Source organism: Pteropus alecto, unplaced genomic scaffold (genome assembly GCF_000325575.1).
Source record: "Pteropus alecto unplaced genomic scaffold, ASM32557v1 scaffold24, whole genome shotgun sequence".
Taxonomy (NCBI): Eukaryota; Metazoa; Chordata; class Mammalia; order Chiroptera; family Pteropodidae; genus Pteropus; species Pteropus alecto.
Window position 1 is genome coordinate 11,928,463 of NW_006439192.1, and position 17,049 is coordinate 11,945,511.

The following is a 17,049-nucleotide window of genomic DNA, read 5'->3' on the forward strand; positions in this document are numbered from 1 at the left end:
CCTACTCTCTCCAATCTCATATTTTTCTAAAACTAACATGTGGGTAAGGAAACGTTATCCTTTTTGGTCACTCAGCATATGTAATGTAATTCATTCTGAATATGATAATCACTATTTCTATGACTAACAAGAAATCAAACCATGTTGCCAAACTTAAGAGCAATAAATAGATAAATGTAGAAATGTTTACCTCTTTTAAGCTTTCTTTGCAAAGGGGACAGTATGGTGTATGATCTAGACAACGCTCAAGACAATTCTTACAGAATGAATGTCCACAAGGGGTTGTTACTGGCTCAAAAAACAACCTGAAATCAACCAAAGTACATGTTAATTTTCACAGTAAATTATCTATTGGAAAAACTGAGCCAACTAATAATAGAACCATTCAGAGAAGGAAGGAGGGTCCAGTGGGCAGGAGAAAAGGGAAGAGGCAGTGATAAATACAATTATACCCTCCTGAACCTTGTAAAAGTTCTCCATCAACAGGTACTCTACCAAGCGTCTAGAGCTGTACTAACATAACAGCCTCTTGCTACATGTGGCACTAAACATTTGAAATGTGGCTGGTTTAAATGAGATGTGCAGTAAATGTAAAATGCAGACCAGATTTCAAAGGCTTAGTGCAAAATAAATCATGTAAAATATATCATTAATAATTATTAATTAGGTTTCATATAGATTCTTTTCTCATCTTTTTAAAATTAGTTTCCTTAATAAGCCTATAGAAACCTTACAATATAAAATTCATTAAAAGGAATAATTCACTATATATTATAATACAATCCTAAAGAAATATTAGGCTTAATACCAAATGTAACACTTAAACAATACGGAAAAACTAATTTTACTTGCATTGAAATTTTTTCCTGAAACACTTCTGAATTTCCTAGAAGTACTGTTAGAGGTACAGGTACTTCAGAAATTGTCTGGTCTAATTCCCTCGCCTCATAAACAAAGAAGCCTGAGCTCAGAGTTAGGAGGCTTGCTCAGGGACACACCTAGTTACCACCGGTCTTGTGAGGTGGCTCGTCATGCTCTGCTCCTCTGACTCTACCACAATTTATTTACATGGAAAATGTTCTTTCAAAACTATCAGTCTTAGAATTCTAAGCATTTTACATAATGAATATCCTTATCCAATGGTACTTTAACAGGATTTTATAGTTAAGATATATAAACAAGATAGAATCAGATATAAACAAGACATAGTTAGAATTCTTACCCAAATTTAAAATCTTGGCTATATCTAAGTTTCAATAGTACACATAGCTTTTATAGTACTTCCTAACTTCCCAGATATTTTTTATATTTAAGTCATTTCATTCTTGTAACACTGGGTTAAAGGCTATGCAAATACTGGCCTCATTTTCTAAATAAGGAAAACCAAGGTTCGCACATTGTTATTTGTCCAAGGTGTGAAAGGTCAAACTAGAACTAAAATTCAAATCTTTTGATTTTTAGTTTTCTGTTACTTGACATTGCCTGGTATTATAGAGCAGATTACCTTTATCTACCCTGTATTTTATTTACATTAATATAAAATATTCACCTTTCATAAAATTTTACTTACCTCATGCAGAGAGAACATTCAAAATCTGAGACATCTATTAATTCTTCTGGGATGTCACCATAAGTTAATGATAACGTACAGACTTCATTGGGAGTTTCTATTTAAACAAAGAGACAGAGTTATCTTTGGGAAAAAGTTTAAATAAATAATTGTGTTTTATGTGAGTATAGTGAAATTTTTACCTCCTTGCTTTTTAAGCTTATTTCTTCCATCTTCATTTACAATCACATCCTGGTCTAAAAGAGACAACTTTCTTTTCAGCAGAGCACCTTTTTCTTGAACAGAAAGTAAAGGTTCTGAGGACACTCTTTTTAAATAATCCTCTTTGGCAGGCATTTCTGTTGAATTTATAACCTGTGCTGACTGAGCACGATTTAGGCTTCCTTTGACAGGCTCTGACGTGACCTCTGATTTTTCTTCATTCTATAAAATGCAATAACAAGGGTAACTGTGTTTCTTTACTATCCGTTCCTGCTCTCACCAAGAATCAAATGGAAATGAAATTTCGATGTCTTATTTTAGTGTTCATTTAACAGCACCAGCTTTCAATTTCAAAACCCTGGCAAGTAAATAATCTTTTCCCAAACTTATATAGCACTAGATATCAAGCTGACTTATATTATAAAGAGGTTTAAGCAACAATGCTAACATAGTTGTTCCTACCCTGAGAAAACTAAAATAATACAATGTTCTCCATTTTCCAAGAGACTGAAAGTTTTCTGACATTCAGGTGACCTAAAATTGTGATTAATGAAAGTATTTTTACATAAAAATTTTTAGTGTAAAATAAAAGGCTATAGAAAAAATCTTATTAAGATACAGCTAGAGAGGGTAAAAGTACCTAAACAGTTTCTAATACATGAAACTAGGAAAGTGAAGATCTTAACTTGTAAAGAAATGAAAACACTAAACCCCTGACAGTCTCTCCTCACCCCTTACCTGCTCTGGGCTAAGCTCACTGGCAGAATGAGACTCTTCCATTACTGAAGGAAAACCAAAAGGTTTGTTTTTAATGCACGGTAATGAATTCCAGGAATCCTTCAGGCCTTCTTTTAAGTTTTCAGGTGATAACAAATCAAATAAAATCTGTAAGAGAAATGTCATAAAAGTAATGGAAAATATAAAATGTTTGGTTAAGGATAATTTAATATAAAGTTACCTTATATTTAAGAATTTTTAGAAAATTTGTGGCAGACATTATCTTTAATGAGCAAGGGAGGAACTGATTAGGTAACAGCAGAACTGCCAAATAGATTTAAAACTCTTGCGAAACCAAAGTGTGCCTCGATGCAGTCAAGTCACCTCAAAGAAATGATTCAAAAAGAAGGCATAGGAGTGGTTCAGTAGGCAGCCTGAGAAGGTACCCAAGGTAAAGGCTGACTTTTTAATGTAAGGATTGTAAAGAGAGGAGATATTAAGTAGAAAATATCTACTTCTGAAGATTAGCAAATTCTATCCTGTCCAAATAGCTCATGGTTCACCCAAATGTACATTTAGGCTGGACTTAGAGACTGTTTATGTGAACTAAAGAACCTGAACCTCTAACTAGAAAATTCTAAAATTCCACGCATTTACGATGAGTTTAGCTGCTCAGTGAACTACGAACCTGCTCTGGCAGTCACCACCACCCAGCTCTTGGTGGGAGCACCAAATGGCAGCTGCCCCCAAACAGCTGGGAGCTAACCTGGGAGGCAGCCGCGGTATCAACATTGCTGGGTTCTTCTACCAGGAATACATCTAAAACTCTCAAAGAAGCAGGGTAGGTCAAGACAGGGGAAGATCTTAGCTAAAAGAAATGAGGGATTAAACAATTTCTGATTGTCGAATACGCTGCGTTTCTGTGTACAGCAGAGTTCTTAAAGCCTAAATTTGGAAGTTTAATTTTTTGACTGTACTATCTCTCAAATATACAAAAATCAGAATTAATCATTAATCATTACAATGTAAATAAAATAAAAAAGAAATATACACAATGTAAATAAAAGTGTGATTTTTGAATAAATGAATATGTATTTTGAATAAATGAATATGTAATAAATAACTATTAAAAAATCTATATTTGTTTTTACATTTCCCCTGATTAAAAGAAATGTATTAAACAAATACCTACCCTAGAACCCAGCAAACTCCACTCCTAGGTGTTTGCCAAAGAGACATACAAATGTATGTCCACAAAATGACTTGTACAAGAACGTTCATAGCAGCAACAAGAAATAATCTAAATGAAAATCGCCTACTATGAATACCACAAATTGTAGTATGTTCATGAAATACTTAGTGAACAACAGAAATTCTTAAATTACTGGATATATCTCAAAAATATTATGTTGAGAAAAAAATCCAGACACAAAAGAGTACACACTGTACGATTCCACTTATATGAAGTTCTAGAACAGGCAAAACTATTTTAGAAATCTGAATAGTAGTTGCTTCTGGGAGCATAGAGATAGGGGGTTTACTGGAAAGATGAGGGAACTGTCTAGGGTGATAAGGATATTCTACACTTCGATTGGGGTGCTATTACATGGGTTTACAATTTCTCAAAACTCATTGAACTATATAATCTATGCATCCATTATATATAATTATATCACAATTTACAAAAACCATATTGGTGAAAAACAAGTATTTCAAAGCATAAGTTGTTTTGCATGTACATAACCTAGTTAACCAACAAACAAATATTTACAGAAATATAAGGATAACTAATGGCATGGAAAATGAAAAATTATAAGCCCTTAGAAAGTCTGTAATCTCACCTAGGAAGTAACACTAACAAATACAGAAAAGTCAGAAAACACACAATAGTAAAAAAAATTTTTTAAACCAGTACATTAGAATGTATATGCAAACAAACCTCACAGAGGATATATCAACGTTAGCTGGATTCATAAGGAATTTGGGACCTGAGAAAAATTTCGAAGTTCTCATACTTTTGGGTACGTAAGACTCTCCCAAGGTGCTTTTTAAACTATGTCCCAATTACAGAGTTTCTAAGATCTATGGTGGGGCCCAGGAATCTTTATGTTCATCATGCACCCAAGATGATTCTGACAAAAAGCCACACTTTAAGAAACACAACAAAGGTGATAAATAATGTGGCACGTTTGAGGACACTGAGGAAAGAATCATGACTTAACATTGAAATTGTATTAGGTTAGATTTTTTCAAACAATTTTTCAAAGACTCTAGTCCTTCCAGATGCTCTGTGAATAAGTTTGACAAAAGCTGAATGCTATTGTCACGCTATCATAGCAAAAACTCTAAGAAACCTGTTTAAGAAACCTATTTAAGTTGGTTTAGCCAAATGTTTCCCAAAGAACATCTTTCTCCTTTCTCTTCTAATTAACACTTACTAATGTACCAGAGAACAAACTTTGGAAATATATGGACTACTGAGAAAAAATTTTAAGGCAAAACAAGTTGATTGGGGCAATACTTTTGGCAACTATAAAAAGTAAGCAAAGTTTAGACCTGAAATGAAAGGCAAAAGGCAGGCCAATAAAAATTCCTGGGCAAGAACATCACTACAACAATGTTTAATTAAGAATAATTAGTCTGGCTCAGATCAAACAGACTATTAGGGAACGTCTAAATGTAACTAAGCAAAAATAATACATTAAATATCAATACAGTAAGTATATAAACCTGAAAACCACTTGTCAAATTGCTACTAAATTTGACTTATGGACTCCTTATGTTCTTATCCCAACTTTCTAATTAGCACTTTTTTTTTTTTTTCAAAAGAACTGTGCCTTAGCCCTGCCTTAAACTATTATAATTAGTAAACTGTTTACCTTTTCTACTTCTAGCTTTGCAGGTGCAAAGTCTTCATCAAGGGCCAAGCACTGCAGAAATAGTTGTAAGGCATCACCTAAAAAACCAGCATCATGGAGTACTTTTCCTTTCCGAAAGTAGACCTTCAATAAAAAGCATATATGCACAAACAACTTTTATTGATAGAACTGTTTTTCAAACAATTAACATCCAGTAAAAAAAACCCAACTGCTCAGAGATGCTCATTTTGAAACTAAATGACTCTGAGGAACACAGCAAATTTTCAAGGTACGTTTATATACTACCCTGCAGAAGCACTTAGGGAGGAACTAAGGCCGAGAAAATGACTTCAAAATCACATTTCTAATTATATCACTTCAGTGATAAGTCCAGAGGGTTCTTTTTTTAAAGTTTTTAAAGTTGTCCATACAGATAATTTTCCTCTTATTCTTAATATATATTTGCCTTGTACTAACCAAGCATGCCATCATGGAATTTTGCATCACTTTCCTTATTAATTTATAATTTTGGAGAATCCTTATTAATCTGTCTTCAGAGGCACAGTTTGGAATGAAGGGAAAAGTCACAAAAAAGATTAACTTCTAGCTTAAAGATATATTTGAGAGATGGACTGATTTGCCTTGGCAATTAAATAAAAAGGAAAATAAATGATGCAAGTCTTTTTGAAACTATAGGGCAAAGCAACTAACTTCCTTTACCCCAATCTACTGTATTACATCACTGTCTAATCATCTGGTTCCCATCAAAAAGCCTCTATCAATTTTCCAGCCTCAAGGACCCTCTTCTCTTTCCATTAATAAACCTCCTCCATTGATCAGTTTGCACCCATCTTCTCAATATGGCCAGTTGTATCTCTTTGAGGAAATTTTGTAAAGTCTGTATTTTTTTCTGTGCCTTGAAGTCAGGTTATTCTTTAGTTAGGAAACAAAGATTTTTTATAATTTAAAAAATTGTCAGATGATATTTATTAAAAGTACTGACCTTAGATTTCAAGAACTCTAGATATTTTACTTAGAGTCAACCAGTCCATTCTGTTAAAACTTATAATCATAATTGAATGCATGTTCCCAACGGTTGAAATTTTAAAACGTATGCAAATGATAAATAGCATTTTTACCTCAGGCCAATTTGGCAGTTGAAAGAGAACTGCATTTAAATCTTCTATGGCTGCTTTAAACTCTTGGAGACCAGCATATGATTCAGCTCTGTAAATTTTTAGAGTCAAGTCACTGGGCTCTGAAATAAATATTTTATAAAAGGTTGATGTTTTTAAAAGATTATTGTATAATACACAAAATACATCAGGCTATATTTAAGAACAGACTTAGGGGTTCCAGTTGATAACCACCAAACCAAAGGCTGTGAACCAACCATAGTATAAGTGCGACCTACTTATATGATGAATTTCATCTCTAAATTATACAGAATTATTATGTCGACTATTTTAGTGGAAGAAATTATTTTTTAAGAACATTGGAAAAGTTTTTATGAATAATCACCTCTAAGAAACCAAATATTTTCTTTAAAATAGGACATTCTATACAGATTTAAAAGACATGTTTTAGATGTTTAGAAGATTTGCCTTTTTATGGTAAATCTTAATTTTTTATACCCTAATTTCTAAATCTTCATTTACAAATGACCATATGTGTAACTACTGCACATAGAATTCCCACAACAACAAAGACCGACCAAGGCTCGATCTTATGAGGTATATAATGGTACTGATTTGTGAGAAAAATGGATTGATGACATTCAATTTATTTAAGAGGTCAAAATTTTAATTCCTGCCAGTAGCAAGAATGGTATTGGACCATTCAAAACAGACTGAATTTCAAATATTCCTGAGGAAAAACAACAACTCTGTTGTTAATTTCACTATCCTCTATGTCTCCATGACATTCAGAATTTTAGACACTCAGCTGGTTCATCCAATAATATAGTCAATTACTACAGGTACATAGATTCTAAAACGGAAGTGTAAGCAAGAAACTAATTTTCGGTCTATCTACAGATGATGTTACCTTGACTTTTGAAGCTATTCATCTCTGAAGCTTTCAAAAATGTATGCATATAAAATAAAACAATCATTGTGAGAAGGGCATAAAGACCCATAATGCCTCATTAAAAAACATACAAAAAAACCATGAAACTCCTTAATAGCTTCATGACTTACTCTAGTTTTCAATGATTGCTTTTCTATAGATAACTCTCAATTGAACAATTAAATTAAAAGGGCCTGTTTCTTTTTTTTTATTATGGTGACATTGGTTAACAAAATCCAGTAAGTTTCAGGTGTATAATTCAGCAGTACAACATATATATACAGGGCACTGTGTACATCGCCCATGGTTAGATTTCTCTGTTACCATGTATTTGACCCCTTTTACTCCATCTACCTACCTCTTCCCCTTCTACCCTCTGGTAACTATTGTCCATGTCCATGAGTCTCTGCTTGTTTGTCCTGTTATTTTTGTTGCTTTTAAGTTTATATCCCACATATAAGTGATATTATGTGCTTTTCAATTTTTTCTGTCTGGCTTATTTCGCTTAGCATGATTATCTCGAGGTCCATCCACGTTGTTGAAAATGGCAGTATTTCATTTCTTCTTATGGCTTAGTAATATTCCATTGTATATATGTGCCACAGCTTCTTTAGCCTATCATCTATCATAGGACACTTTGGTTGCTACCACGTCCTGGCTACCATGAATAATGCTGCTATGAACATCAGTGTGCAAATATCTTTTTGGATAAGGGTTTTCAAGTCTTTGGGATAAATACCCAGTAGAGGGATTGCTGGATCAAATGGTAGATCAATTCTTAGTTTTTTGAGGGACCTCCATATTGGTTCCATAGTGGCTATACCAATTTGCAGTCCCACCAGCAGTGTATAAGGACTCCCTTTTCTCCTCATTCTCTCCAACACTTGTTATTACTTGTCCTGTTGATAACAGCTATTCTAACAGGTGTGAGATGACATCTCATTGTGGTTTTGATTTACATTTCCCTATTAGTTAGTGATGCTGAGCATCTTTTCATGTTTGTTGGCCATTTGTATATCTTCTTAGGAGAAGTGTCTGTTCAGGTCCTCTGCCCATTTTCTAATTGGATCATTTGTTTTTTTGTTGTTGTTACTGAGTTGCACAGAGTTCTTTGTAAATCTTGGATAGTGGGCTCTTATCAGAGGCATTGCTTGCAAATATATTTTCCCACTGAGATGGTTGTCTCTTTACCTTGTTGATGGTTTCTTTTGCTATGCAAAAGATTTTTAGTTTGATGTAGTCCCATTCATTCATTTTTGCCTTTACTTCCCTTGCCTTTGAGGTCAAATTCATAAAATCCTCTTTAAGTCCAAGGTCCTTAAGTTTAGTTCCTATGTTTTCTCCTACGCAATTTATTGTTTCGGGTCTTATATTCAGGTCCTTAATCCATTTTGAGTTAATTCTGGTGTATGGTGATAAACAATAGTCTAGTTTTATTCTTTTGCAGGTGGCTTTCCAGTTTTAGAAAGGCCTTTTTCAATTGCTGGTGCTTAAGAATTGGAATTATAGTGTTCCCTCAAATTTATACATATGAAAAATTTTAAAGAATGAAATTAATATTTCATGAAAATATGTCTTACTTCCTAAATAAAAGACATGTCTAGAATATTTTGTCTTTTCTCTCTTAAAGCAATATAATTGGAAATCATTATCTCTGAACAAAAAACTCATACAAATTGAAATTTTAATATGATTGATATGATTGATCAACCAAGGATGAAAAGTTCTAGCACAAAGCTAGACCTTGTAGGTGTTCAAAAATTCTACTTTATCCCTGTTGTCGAGGAGCTTATTATCTAATTAGAAAATTTCATTTTGTTAAGAAAGAGTATCAACTAATCCTGATTTGACAAACAGAACCGGGGTTGAGAAAGTGGAGAGGAGTGTTGCCAAAATAGTCCAAGAGTGAGTAGTAAATGCATCAGCATAAAAAAACCCTCAGTTGTGAAAACAGGACTGCAGCCCAGGACGTAAAGTTTTCCACCCACAGCTGGGGAGCTTCCAGCAACATCGTTGAGACCCGCCTCCACTCCAGCACCTCCAGAGAGAGGGACTTCACTGTCGCAATAAGCACCCTATTCCACTTTTGGATCCTCTACTGGGCTTTTAAATTTTTCTTTTTTTTTTTTTTTTACAGCAAATCCCAATTGCCTCATACTTGATGCAGCGCACATTCAGAACTACTGAATATTACATCCTCTCCTTAATGCCTTTGCTGCTCAATAGTCACCTTCATACAGCTTATTTAGGGCAGCACTGGAGGAAGTAACTGAGAAGACCTCTCTCTGTCTTTAAGAAAACCCAATCAAACTTCTCCACTCTGACCAAAGCAAAAAAAAGATTATGTCCCCTCTCCACAAAAACTCTCAGACTACTGAGACTCCTTAAAGGGGGTCTTAAAGATTTAGTGTCTTTTGGAATGAGAAGAGGTATACCCTAAGAAGAGATGACATGAGAGTCAGATTTTAAAATTCTTGCTCTCCAAGTTCTTGTAGGCAATGTTTTTATTGAGAACTTCAACTGTTAGTAGATTATTTTGAATGACTATAAGAAAATAAAACCTCATCAGGTGAGTTCAAACTATCAATACTTTTTTAAAAAGATTCAGTCACCCCATAATTCTAAAAAAGAGCCAAATGCAAGAATTGAGGCCCTTTGAATAGCCAAAGCATACAGAATGCCCTCCATGTAAACTTTTCTGAAAGGCGATTGAAAAAAGCAATCAGCCTTGGCTATGTCATTAACTCAAGTTTGAAAGAGTCAACAAATATTTACTGTATGCTCTGTACCTGGCCTTGAGGACCTGGAGTGTACAAGTCATCTCACTGCACACACCATCAGGGAGGGGCCTGTCAGTCCACTACTACAGGTATCCACTGTGCCTAGCAAATGCCTGGCACGTTACAGACTCAATTTGTTGAAAAAGCGAAGAAATATACATACAGATGTGGTTTGGGCTAATTGTACTGAAATGACTTAACTCCCAGATCTTTACCTTGAGTCTGATTTTTTTTTCACCCTTCCTTCAGATTCATCAAATTTCTAACTGCATGAAGCACTTTTCCTTAAATTCAGTATGTTTCCCACAAAAACAAACAACCCCCAACAACAACAAAGGTGTCTTTTCACTGTATTCTCTATTAGAAACACCACTGACTTCCCAAATCAAACTTTGAACTTTGTTAATTTTACCTCCTATTATGTTTCTCAAATCTGTTTCTGGTCTCTTTCAATCCTACTACTAATAGTCTTAGTTTAGGCTCCTGAAATCTCTTCAAGACAATAGCAATAGCTTGCTAACTGCTTTCCCTGCCTCCAGTTTTACCCCATCTATCTCATCATCCATGAGATAAACTCAATATTCAGTACAATGTACAAGTTACTCCACGCCTGGCTTCTTCCTACTCTTACCAACCTCCCTCTTTAAGTCCCAACAGGCCTAACTACTAACCTGCCCCGTGTAACACCACTCAATTTCATGTCTCCTTCCTTCGCTCGCAAAGCTCCCTCCTTGTCGTACCACCCTGCTACCCCTTTGTCTGGATAACTTTTTCTCACCCCACAAGTTCATCAAAGTATGCTTTTTTCTGAGTCTACTTCTACTCAGTGTACTGTAAAAATCAAGAGTGTGAACTTTGCGATCAAGACTGCCAGGATTCAATTTCTGGCTCCTTCACTTACTTGCTGTGACCTGCAAATTACCAAACACCTCTGTACCTCAGTTTCCTCGGCTATAAAATTGAGGATGTTTAAGATGCACTTTTTATTTAAGAAATACCGCTTATGATGTACTATTCTCAATGATTTATAACCTTTGGAACAATCCTATGTGGGCCTAGCATTGTCCACATTTTTATACAGAAGGAAACTAAGCACAGAGAGTTTAAGTAACTTGCCCCAAATCAAACAGCTACTAAGTGGTAGATTCAAGATTCTGTGTCAGGCAGTCTGGCTCCAGAGTTCTTGCTGGTCACCTCCATGCTAAGAACAGTATTTACCTCTCAGGGTTACTCAAGAGAATAAGTTAATTCATGCAAAATCTTTCAAAAAGGCTACACTGTAAGCACTGTTAAGTGTTTGCTATTATGACTGCATTTGTATACTGTATGTGCATAGCATTAATTAAAAAATCTATTTTTGAGCTCCCTCTATTATTTCCTGTTTTTGTATCTCCTCAAGTCCTGCCTTTGCTAAATGTTTGCTGAACTAGGGGAAATTCATTAAAATCTGTCTGCTTAAGCTCTTCAATTCATGCTCATTTTCTCTTCTCTTAGACCCAATAATATTGTGAGTCATTAGGCAAATAAAATTTTTGAAATAAAATTCTACTACACATCTGAAGAAACTAGTCTTAAGCTCTCCAAGGCATTTCACGGGCTGAGGACAGAGAGTTCTCCAGTTGTGATTCCTCATCTTTGTTTCAATCCTTAGGAACTTGTGATTAGGAATAGGAAACTACAGGTTGTTTCTTTAGTTCATCTTTAAGAAACTTTTCCAATTGCAAAGGTTATTAAATGTTTACTTACAAAATTTGAAAAATTTCTATACTTTAAAAATATAGAAAATCAAGAATTAAAACCCTTTTTCCCACCACGAATGACCAGTGTTGGCATATAACCTATACTTTTTCTCTGTGATTACATTTTTAATGTAGAGTTTTATAAAACACACCATATATATTTTTATACCCTGCTCTTTTCACCAATGAAATTAAGTCCACATGATTTTTAATGGTTGCAAAGTATACACAATCTTTTAAAAACTACTTATTTTACACTCCCACAAGCTCTATGTTTTTGGTTCTCAGAAGAGTACAAATGAAAAACGGTATCATTTTAATGTGCATTTCTTCAGGGAGCTTGACCTTTAAAACTACCACATATTAGCTATTTAGATTGTATGGGTAAGTATAAAATTGCATGTTCATATCCTTTTTCTTTCTTCTGAGTATCTTTTTCTTTGATTTGTATGTCAAACTATTTAAAAACTTTCAATTGCTAACCAAAATACTAAATTTCTTTGCTTCTTTATCCAAGTTCAGTATAGTAGGACTTGGTTATCACAGTTAAACTAAAAGCTGCCAATTGACGAGCTATTAGTGATTAATAGTCCAAAAATACTAGTTTAGCATGCTAATTAAGTTAGTAAACACTGGATCCAGATCTGAGTTCAGATCCATTTTGGACAGTTATACCTAACTCTTTGAACCTCAGTCTCTCCTCACCTGTAAATTTCTGGTGACACCTACATCTTAAGATTGTTATAAGGACTAAATAAAATAATGCATCTTAACAGTTAAATCATTGCCTGGGACAAAAGTGCTCAATAAATAATAATTATTGTTAATATTATAAAATATTTCAAAACAGGTTAATAAAGACATGAGATTAGCTCTTGATATAATATTGTTTCAAATCCTTTTCAGAACAGTTTACTGATCGATTAAATTCAAATCTCTAGATGTTTAACCTAGTTATTAAAAACCCTTTATATTTTCTTTAAATGTATTCAGTATTTACCAATAATTCGACTAACCTCTGTATAACTAAAGCCTTGCAGTATCTGTATTTTATTGATGAAGGCTAAAACGTTACCGCTAATTAACATATGCAAGCTAGAATCAGGGTTTAACCCTCACTACTGTTATTAATGTGGTAGAAAAGAACAGAACTTAACAACATTTAGATTTCAACTTTAGCTAAATCATCTTGTAGCCGTAGCACAACTTTTACATTTGTAAAAAAAATACTGTTTTTTAATTCATATTTACTGAGCATTTACTCTGTTGGACATGTTCAAAGCACTTTACAGGTTTTGACTCCCTTAAGTCTCATAACAGACCTAGGGAATTACTATTGGTATCTATGAGGTAGATACTATTCTCACTTTTCAGATAAGGGAACCAAAACAGGAAAGTTAGACCACAGGCCCAAGGTCAGAGAGTAAGTGGAGGGCTACAGTACGATTCAAACCCAGGCAGCCAGCTCCCAGAACACACAGCTTTAACCATTAGGGCATACTGCATCCCCAGCTTGAAGTACCTCAATTTCCTTCTGAGGATAAAAGTACTCCACAGGAGTCTTTGTGAAGATCATATGATGTAAAGAATTTTAAGTACTTGGCAACTATATAATTAATAAAGACAAAAATTTCCTTCTCCATGTATTTTAAATAAAATGTTCTCCCCCTTATGACCTTTATTCTTTAAAAACCAGTTTGAACTGTAAATTATACTGTTCTGTTGTCTTCTTTGGGGGGAGTGGGGTGAACAAAGGGAAGAGGCAAGTCAGTGTAAAAAATTCATTAAATCTAAAGGGAAGACAGCCTAACAAAGTGGGAGTTTTCCAACAGACTCAAGTATAAAGGTTCAATGCAGAAAAGACTTTTACATAATAACCTTGAATACTAAAAAGACAGAAAGTTATGAAACATCTGAGAGTTAATATCAAAAGATCAATGGATTAAGTGTTATCTAAATATATTTCAATTCAACAGAAACTTATGTAATCTCAATGGGAAACTTCTGATTTTGGCAAAGGTTTTCAAGCTTTCCTTTCTTGTTGACAGAGATAAATTTGGATGTGTGTGGGCTAACTGTAGACTAGATTACTTTTTCTAGTTAATAGTATTTACTTGTTTCTTATAAGAATTACATAAATTATAGTGAAGTTTTTTGTGGACAATAATGAAAGTAACATCAGTAACTACAACCACAATTATGTATATATAGATTCCCAATGCCTATCTAGCTAACTAGTCAACTTTCAAAAAGTTAAAGCCTAACCAGCCATAACTCTACTAAATATTTTTGTTTATGCCCATAAACTGTTAAACACATAATATTTGTACTTTACCAAATATAACTTGTTAGCTCTAAGATTTTTTTCCCTCCTACTTTGTACTAAGAATTCAAATGATGAAAAAAGTTGTCTTCATTAACACATTCAGACATATTTTCAAGTATGAAATTAACACTTTTCAAAAGACCTAAAAATGAGGAGGAACTAGGCTAATAAGGTGAAAATGAAAGTCAAGAGACTTGGGTCTACTCATGCAAAAGTAGTATATTAAGTAGCTGAATGGGCAAAATTCCCATGTGCAATCTAGGCAAATTGAAAAAAAAATAAAGAGTAGATCTTTTAGAGTCTTTCTGTTAAAAGCAATATTCTCAATCCACGGCTCAGAATCTTCCTTAATTAAAGGATTATTGGTCATAGAACATTAAGCTAGATCTTAATTAGTAAATGTACTTACTGTTCTTCCATAGATTAGGACCTGAATTCTTATGAAGCGCCTAATTTAAGATGTCAAATCACTAAATCATATTACTGAATAGTGTTGTTGATAAGTTTCATCCTTTATTTCATACAGTGACAAAAATACTTCCTTAGAAATTTTCGTTAAAAATTTTCATTGGATGAACTATACAGGCAAGATGAACCCTAGTCCAACATTTAGAACTGGAGGACATAGTGTTGCCTCTACAATGAGCTAGCTGTGTGACTGTGCACAAGTCATTTTACTGCCTTAGCTTCTGCTTCATTTTTAAAATGAAGGCCATGTCCTAGATGGTCTGTACTTCTCCTCTCATACTCCATTCACTCAGAGAGGCAGAATTGTATCAGAATTTTGTATTCCACAGTCTGTCTTGTTCTGGGTCTATCATTCTATTCTATTTTACAACTGCCTACTCTCTACAAAAAGTGAAAGAATATAGCAATACTCCAGGTTTATGCTTTGCACTCTAAAGGTATTAAATAACTTGGATGTATTGTCACTAGTTCAAAATGACTAAGCATTTAGGGTAAAAGAGCCATAACAAAATACTTTCAGTTACATAGTTTATAAATTTACTTAATACCTAACATCGGTTTATATTTTAGATGGTTATTTCTTGGGAATTATTCCCCCAAGTATTTTTAGGCCAATATAGATGCTAAACTTGAAATGTGCTTATTTAACACAGGGTTTCACAGTGACACTACTGACATTTTGGGCCTGACAACTGAGTGGGAGGCTGTCCTGTGCATTGTAGGACGTTAAACAGCATCCCTGACCTCCTCCATCCACTAGCACCGATCCCACAAGGGGTGACAACCAAAAATGTCTTCAGATAACTGTTCCAGATAATGATTCTTGGGTGTAAAATCCCCCTGGTAGAGGACCAACGATTTAAAGAACTCTTCATTTTACATAGGTAAGTCTGGCAATGTCCTCCTTCACCGTAAGGAAAGTGTTAACCTTGGTTAGGAGCCCAAGCTGCTTCTCTAAGGGGGAAGCAACATACAAAATATCTAAAGGCTTTTCCTCACAGGTTGATGAAGAGTAGAAAGGCAAACAGAAGCGTGGCGAATTCGATGAGACTATCTCTTTATCTTGACCATGAACTAGGTGTATTCGAAACTAAGCACTTGTTTACGAAATAAGTATGACATGAAATAGACAGGTTGAAATCATCAAGAGGAACCAACTCTGCAGGCAATTTCAGGTAAGACTTGAACTCCCCTGGGCAGCTGGGGCACCCGCCCGTAGCTCAGTGGACGGCGTCCAAATTGCCCCGGTGACTTTTGTGGGAGACGAAGGTATATGCTGACCGCCTAGCCCCGGCTGGGGATCCTCCCCCGGACCCGGCTGTCGTTTCCCCGCGGCGGACCCGGCCGGCCCGAACGGCCAATTACCGGAAAGACCACGACAGGAAGCGAGCGTCCGCTCGGGCTCGCCCAGCTCCTACCCATCCCGCGCCCCGGCGGCCTCGCCCGGGCCTCCCGCTTCGTTCGGGACGCTCCCGCCCAACCGCAAGGCCGCGGATGGGGAAACCCCGCGCCGGTGCGCCCCTCCCCGCGCCGCGTCACAGTCGGCTCGGAGGGCGATCCCCATTGTGACCGAAGCACCCCGGGGCGCCGCCCCCTCCCACACCCTCGAGGACCCCGAGACCCGAGACACGCGAGTCGGGCGGCCTTGGGGAAACACGGACGCCCCCCAGGGGCGCAGACGAGCTGTGGGTAGCCAGCCCATAGGGGACAGGAGGGTGGGGTGCGCCGGGCCCGCGCCGCATCCCCGCGCGGTCACCTGCTCGCAGCGCCTCGCAGGAGGCGGCCAGGGCCTCCCGGTAGCGCCCCTGGTGCAGCAGTTCTCCGAGCCGGCCGGCCGCCCGGGCTCGCTCCCGCTGGCCTGGGAACCACTTCTCGGCCAGGTGGTTGAGGACGACGCTGGTTCTGAAGCCAGAGGCAGCGATGGCGGCGGCCAGAGGCGGCGGCCGCGGGGTGGTGCCCTCAGCATCAGTGGCGGCGGCGGCGGGCGGCAGCCGGTCCCGGCAGAGGCGGCAGCGCGCGCGGAGCTCTCTCCGCAGGCAGCGGCGGCAGTAGCTGTGGCCGCAGGGCACGGTCACCGGCTCACTCAGGAAGTCCTGGCAGCTGAGGCAGCTAAGCAGCCCACCGGCGCCGGTGTCCGCGCCCGCTGCCGGCGTCGCGCTCCAGCCCAGCCCGTGGCGGAGCCGGTAGTTCAGCGCCAGGCAGTCCACCAGGGTGCCCAGGCACTCCGGCCGGACCGGGGCCCCGCGGCGCAGGGCCACCGCGTACGCCTCCAGCGCTCCCTTCAGGTGGCCGCCCAGCGCCAGCAGCTCTCCGCGGCGGAGCA

General features: G+C 37.0%; 1 protein-coding gene across 1 annotated transcript in view; it reads right to left on the minus strand.

Moving 5' to 3' along the window:
* LONRF1 (LON peptidase N-terminal domain and ring finger 1) overlaps nt 1–17,047 on the minus strand; it is a gene marked incomplete at its 5' end in the record, with an annotated part of 28,508 nt that extends 11,461 nt beyond the window's left edge. The window contains 7 exons of the mRNA XM_006916474.2: nt 191–305; nt 1,571–1,667; nt 1,753–1,993; nt 2,510–2,656; nt 5,368–5,490; nt 6,486–6,604; nt 16,483–17,047. Coding sequence (XP_006916536.1) covers nt 191–305; nt 1,571–1,667; nt 1,753–1,993; nt 2,510–2,656; nt 5,368–5,490; nt 6,486–6,604; nt 16,483–17,047 — 1,407 coding nt within the window. The remainder of the gene's footprint in view (nt 1–190; nt 306–1,570; nt 1,668–1,752; nt 1,994–2,509; nt 2,657–5,367; nt 5,491–6,485; nt 6,605–16,482) is intronic.
* Nucleotides 17,048–17,049: the final 2 nt, after the last annotated feature.